This window comes from Emiliania huxleyi (genome assembly GCF_000372725.1).
Source record: "Emiliania huxleyi CCMP1516 chromosome Unknown EMIHUscaffold_201, whole genome shotgun sequence".
NCBI lineage: Eukaryota > Haptophyta > Isochrysidales > Noelaerhabdaceae > Emiliania > Emiliania huxleyi.
The window spans coordinates 173,346-179,572 of record NW_005200589.1 but is presented as its reverse complement, the minus strand read 5'-3'; the positions used below and the strand labels follow the sequence as shown (position 1 = coordinate 179,572).

The 6,227-nt window shown below is 66.5% G+C and overlaps 2 protein-coding genes across 2 annotated transcripts in view; one reads left to right on the top strand and one right to left on the bottom strand.

Annotated features, from left to right (window-relative positions):
- Positions 1 to 1,247, bottom strand: part of EMIHUDRAFT_234169 (hypothetical protein) — a gene marked incomplete at both ends in the record, with an annotated part of 1,826 nt that extends 579 nt beyond the window's left edge. The window contains 3 exons of the mRNA XM_005781456.1: positions 29 to 151; positions 593 to 799; positions 1,023 to 1,247. Of these exons, the coding sequence (XP_005781513.1) occupies positions 29 to 151; positions 593 to 799; positions 1,023 to 1,247 (555 nt within the window). The remainder of the gene's footprint in view (positions 1 to 28; positions 152 to 592; positions 800 to 1,022) is intronic.
- Positions 1,248 to 2,256: 1,009 nt separating this feature from the next.
- EMIHUDRAFT_113872 (hypothetical protein) lies at positions 2,257 to 5,576 on the top strand (the record flags this gene model as incomplete). Its single annotated transcript, XM_005781455.1, has 2 exons — positions 2,257 to 2,319; positions 4,989 to 5,576. The coding sequence occupies 2 exons, from the start codon at positions 2,257 to 2,259 to the stop codon at positions 5,574 to 5,576; spliced, it is 651 nt and encodes a 216-aa protein (XP_005781512.1).
- Positions 5,577 to 6,227: the final 651 nt, after the last annotated feature.

The following is a 6,227-nucleotide window of genomic DNA, read 5'->3' as shown; positions in this document are numbered from 1 at the left end:
TCAGAGTTTCGTCAGAGTTGATCTCCACCTCGTCGGGCGGCGCGGCGGCGGAGCCGGTCCACAGCCCCGCGGGGAGCTGCCCCGACCCCCCCTTGCCGCCGCGCCGCCGCCCCTTGGCCACAGGCTCCCAGTTGCCGCACCTCCGGCGCGGCTGCACGTACGGCGGAGGGGCGTAGTAGCCTCCAGCCCCCCCGCTGGAGGAAGGGCGGTGGGAGGAGGAGGAGGGCGAGGCGGAGGAGGCGCCGCCGCCGCCGCCGTCCGCCGACAGCGGCGACGGCGCGGCGTGCCGCCCCCGGCTCCCCGCCTCCAGCGGTGACTTGTCCGAGACATTTCCACGCTGCCGCGGCGGCTGCTGCGCCCATCGCGCCTCAGCAGGCGCGTCGGAGGCGGATGGTGACGCGTCGGGCCGGGTGGGCGCGTGCGCCGCGGCGGGGGACGACGACCCGCGCGGCGGAGGAGGAGCCGCGCAGCGTGACGATGCGGGCGACCCGCCCGCAGCGTGGCCGGCGGCGGCGGGCTTTTGCACGGCCGGCGCGTCGAGCCACTTTGCGGCGGCGGCGGGCCGGGCGTTGGGGCTGTGGACGGGGGAGACGTGCTCGGCGGTGGGCGCGCGCGAAAGCGCCGTCCCCGCCGCCTCGGGCGTCAGCGGCGCCCCCTCTGCTCCGCCGTGGTGCGGCGTGGCGAGGGGCGGCAGCGGCGGCATCGCTGGCTGGCGCAGGATCGAGGCCAGAGGGACGCCGGGGGAGGGAGGCGCCCAGCGCTGCCAGTCGAAGCGGCGGCGGACGCGGCCGTCGAGCACCTCCAGCTCGGGCGAGAGGAGCAGCGCCTGCGGGAATGGGGGGAGAAGGGGGGAGGGAGAGGATGGGGGAGAGGTGGACGTGTTGGGGGCGGTGCGACGGTGCGAGGGAGGAGTGTGTGTGGGAGGAAGGAAGGAGGTTCTGCGCGCTCTCTGCGCCGCGCAGAGAGGCTGTGATCTACGACAACGTGGTGTTCCATATGGCGGCGACGAATAGTGCGCGCACCTCGCCGATGAGATGGAGATCGGTCGTCAGGCTGCGGAGACGGTTGAAGGTGGCGAGCAGCTCGATTGAGATCCAACCCTCGCCATCCATTTGGCGGCGGAGGTACTCGTCTCTGAGCAAATTTTCGTCGCTGAAGTAATAGTTGACCTGAGCCACGACCAACCGCTGCAGTTGCTGGACTTGCTGCATGTAGGCGAGCTGCTCCGCCGTTTGCGGGAAGAACATCGGCGCCGGAGGCACGGTTGGCGGAGGGATGAACGGAGCCTGCTCTTGCACACGCATGGGCGGTGGTGGCGGAGGCGAGTTGCGGCGGCGACGAACTGCGGCGGGAGGCGGGGGCGCCACCGACGAGGCGAGCATCGCGAATGTGAGCTCAGCCGAGATTGGGGAGAGAACTCACGGAATTTTTCTCAAAATTCTTTTTTCTGGAAACGGCGCACTGTGTCCCGTCCGAGCCCGACTGTTGTTCATACATGCGCACTCCGCGAAGCCGTTTGAGTCGGACCCGTATGGCAGCCACGCCCAGAAGCGGAAGACGTATTCTTGTGCTCCTGTAGGACACGTATTTCGACAAACAAAGTTCAAAGAACCGCGCCATTCGCTCTCACCTGGCAACCCTGTCTGCACGTCTCGCGCGCGCGTGAACAGGGCTCCAGGCCCCAAATGACGTGTGAGTGTTAGAGTTGTTTGGTATTGCTAAAAATCTCTCTCTCGTGTTTCGCTGTCACTCTGTGAATGAATGCTCTGTGTATGCCGACACCACGCCAGCGGGCGCCAAGGCAGCAGACGCCTCCGACGCCGCGTATTTGATTACTTTCGTGCATGACGAGCGGGACGGGGATAGCTTCGTCTCGCTCATCGACGGTACGCCGACCATGATCCATGTGGCGCTGCTTGGAAGCGGTCAAGCTGAGAAGTGTGCCTCGGTTGCGTCGTAGGCGAGACCATGCAGCAAGCCGCGCTAACCGCTATTTCGAGTTCCCAGTCGAGAGCCGCTGGGGCTGCACGGCCATGGGTGGGCGAGTTTGACATCTGAGATCTGACCGACCTGCGCTACTTTGAAAGCCGTCTTGAACCACCGCGTGGGCCGCCGCCGGTGCCATTGTTTTTGGTCCCAAACCAGGAGCAGGCGGACATCGCTTCCAGGGAGGGGGGGGCCCTTTTATTCACGCCCCCCCCCCCCCCCCCTAGCATGTGGTGTGAGTAGAAGTGCGCGCCCCCCTCCCTGGAAGCGATGTCCGCCTGCTCCAGCCCTCCCGCCCCGCTCCCCGTCCCCGCTGGGCTGCACGGCATGCATGTGGCCTGGCAGCGAGGTTGTCAGAGGTGGCCTCGCTGTTACTTGTGAAGGCCTGTGCAATTCTGTTCCTTGCTGTAACTGTTTGGAGTTTGCGTGTGTTGTCCACCCGAGCACTTGGAGCACTTGCCCGAGTATTAGGATTTTCTTTCTGGCATGGCTCCGAATCAGGAGAGACAGAGAGAAAGAGGGGAGCGCTCAAAACGATATGTATCAGGAAGTGAGTGCACAGAGAAGATTTGGGGGGGCGGGCGGGGGGGGACGGGAGCAGCAAGGCGCAAGAGCATTGAGGGGGACGCGGGAAGGCGGGAAGGCCATCTGATTTTGAGCCCGGACCACGCCCGTTCATTCAGGCCTGTTCAGGCCAGGCAAAACGAACGCAAACCCCCAGGATTTCGCTTTTTTTGTCAGAACCCCGTCAGCAGTCCTCCTCCGGGAATGTACGTAAGAGCTAGGGATCCCTACAAACACTGAAAAGTCCAGCGCGACCGGAGGTTTCTTTCAGGCTGGGGCTGCAGAAGCAGCGCATCTCAGTCGTTCTTCATTCACACGGCCATCGCAGAGCAGGTCGTGAATGAGCTTGCCTGTGGCGGGGGTGGGCGGGTGCACGGAGCTAAGTGCCTCGCAACCCTCGCAGGAGTCGCTTAGGCGGCTCCCGTGGTGTACCTGTGTTAGTGCCAGTGCGCGCCAGTCCCGTGCCCAGTGTTGTGCGGGGATTTGGAGCACTTGGAGTGCAGTCATTAACCGCACATCCAGGGCCGGGGAGCTCAGAAGCGCACCCAGCGAGCCGGATGATCGGTGTCGGGTTACGGGCTAGAGAGCCCTAGCCCCGGGGGTGCGCGTTCGCAGGGCCATAACACGGGTCTCCGAGGGTTGGCTCCGTGTACCGGGTTTCCCCTTAACTGCAGAACGCCGCCCCTCTACTCGGAGCTAAAGAATACTCTCCGAGGGGATTGTAAAATTCTTTCAGGCGCCGCAATGAGCGGCCCCATCCTCCCCAGCAACGTGCTCGCCGACCTGGCTCAGGGCGACCTGGCCTCACTGCTCGCCTTCCTCTCCGGGCAGGGGACGAGTGGCACGTCGCTCGCTGCCCAGCTCGACGCGCGGCACGACACCGAGAGGCAGCACACGCTGCTCACCTGGGCCGCTCGTCACGGGCAGGCCGAGGCGGTGCGGCTGCTGCTCGAGGCCGGCGCGAGCGTCGGGGCGACGAATGGCGGCGGCGGCTCCGCGCTGTTCATCGCGTGCCAGGAGGGCCACCTCGAGTGCGCCCGGCTGCTACTCAAGGCCAGCGCAGCGGTCAACCAAGCCACGGACAATGGTGTCACGCCGCTGAACATGGCGTGCTGGAAGGGCCACCTCGAGATCGTTCGGCTGCTCCTCGAGGCCAGCGCGGCGGTCGGCCAAGCTGATGATGGAGGCGTCACGCCGCTGTACGTTGCGTCCCAGACCGGCCAGCACGAGTGCGTCTGGCTGCTCCTCGAGGCTGGCTCTGCGCCCAACCAAGCCGCGGATGATGGCGCCACGCCGCTGTTCATCGCGTGCCTAAAGGGCCACCCCGAAATCGTCCGGCTGCTCCTCGAGGCTGGCGCGGCGGTCAACCAAGCCAAGCAAAACGGCACCACGCCGCTGTACATCGCGTGCCAGAACGGCCAGCTCGAGGTCGCCCGGCTGCTGCGCGACGCTGGCGCAGCGGTCAACCAAGCCAAGCAGGACGGCGTCACGCCGCTCTTCATGGCGTGCCAGGAGCTCCAGCTCGAGTGCGCCCAGCTGCTCCTCGAAGCTGGCGCGGCGATCGACCAGGCCGATGAGCAAGGCTCCACGCCACTGTTCATGGCGTGCCAGAATGGCCACCTCGAGTGCGCCCGGCTGCTGCTCGAGGCTGGCGCGGCGGTCAACCAAGCCCGCAACAACGGCGCCACGCCGCTGTTCATGGCGTGCCAGAATGGCCACCTCGAGTGCGCCCGGCTGTTGCGCGACGCTGGCGCGGCGTTCAACCAAGCTGCTGACGGAGGCTTCTCGCCGCTGCTCATAGCGTGCATCCATGGTCACCTCGACACCGTCCGGCTGCTCCTCGAGGCTGGCGCGGCGGTCGGCCAAGCCTCGGAGGACGGCTCCACGCCGCTGTACATGGCGTGCGTTCGGGGCCACGTCGACATCGCCCGGCTGCTGCTCGAGGCTGGCGCGGCGCCCAACCAAGCCAAGGATGACGGTACCACGCCACTGTTCATGGCGTGCCATAATGGCCACCTCGAGTGCGCCCGGCTGTTGCGCGACGCTGGCGCGGCGGTCGACCAAGCCTTGGGCAACGGCGTCACGCCGCTGTCCATGGCATGCCACCAGGGCCACCTCGACACCGCCCGGCTGCTCCTCGAGACCGGCGCGGCGATGGACCAGGCCAATGAGAATGGCGCCACGCCGCTGTTCATGGCGTGTCAGAACGGCCACCTCGAGCTCGCCAAGCTCCTCTCCTCCTACGGCGCCTCCCGCGCCGCAACGCCCTTCGGCACGCCCGAGGAGATCGCAAACCGCGCAGGCCACGCCGACCTCGCCGCCTGGCTGGTCGCCAGCCGCGGCTGGACGCCGCTCCAGCACCTCGAGGCGTGCCCGAGACTAGCGGCTAGAGAAGCGTGAGTGCATTGTCCTCACGCTCACTGTTCCTCTTCCCGCAGGCGCTCACCGTCGACCGGGCGCGGGCGCTGCTGCGCGGCGGCGCGGACTCTTCAGCCGGCGACCCTTCTGCCCTCGAGCGGGCGCGCGTCCTCTGCTCGTGGGGCGAGTCGGATCCGACAGCTGCGGCCGTCGGCTCCACCGTCGCGATCCACTCTCTCGTCTCGCGGCCATCGATGAACGGCAAGGTCGGCGTCGTCGTCTCCGCAAGCGCTTCGACGGGACGCTTCGGCGTGCGCGTGGCGGGCGAGGCCAAGGCCCTCGCACTGAGGCGCGCTATGGCCTCTCCCCCACTCGCCGGGTCCTCGCTTTGCACACGCCCCACGCCTCTGCCCTTCCTCAGGCCGGCCAACTTGGAGCCAGCGGCCGAGGCGGTGGAGGTGGGCAGGCTCATCCTCAAGGCGGCGGAGTGGTCGCCGCAGTCCCACGAGCTCTTCCCGGAGGCGGCTCGCAAGTGGGCGGTCGAGGTGATGCGGCTGGGCTACCTGATCGCGTGGGACGAGGAGCGCTTCGACGGCCGCGAGGGAGCGGCTCCGGAGCTGGCGGACGTCTGGCGCGGCTTTGTGCTGCCAAGGGTGGTGGCGCGATGAGTGCAAAAAAAGCCCAGGCCACCTACCCGCTGACACCTGTGACGTCCGCGAACACTACACTTACTGGCTACTCTAACTTGCTCCCCTTTGCTTGCACACTCCCGCACGCGCGACGGTATGCTCATGGTATGCAGCGTACGTCCATGATTCACTGTTACGTTTGTCTGCGTAGTGTGAGAGGGCCGCGAGGGAGAGAACTCGCAGAATTTGTTGTCGAAATTCTTTTTTTCTAGTCCGAGGCGCAACGCAAGCGTGCAGCGGAGGCGGTGCGCAGGGGAGGTGTGGGTTGGTGGGCGTCGTAAGGGTAGCGGCGAGTCGCAACTGGGGTCGTTGATTGACTCGTTGTGGCGGAAAGAGAGAAAAAACGCGAGATGGCAAACTCGTCGTGATTGGACGGGGACGGAAAACACCCCCCTTTATGCCTGACCCTGGGCATGGCCTCCCTGGGGGTGAGCTGGGCCGGCCGCCTCCGGGTCCGCAACTCGCACGGTGGGCTCGCGTCCGGTCGAGCATCCGAGGCCCGCGGCTGTCCTCTCGCTGGGCGCGACCGACATGGAGACTCACTGCACACAGATCTGTGCTTTTGGCGCCTATTGCTCGCTCTCTGGGCAATCGCAACGCCAGAGGCTGTGCTTGGAGAGTGTGTCGCAG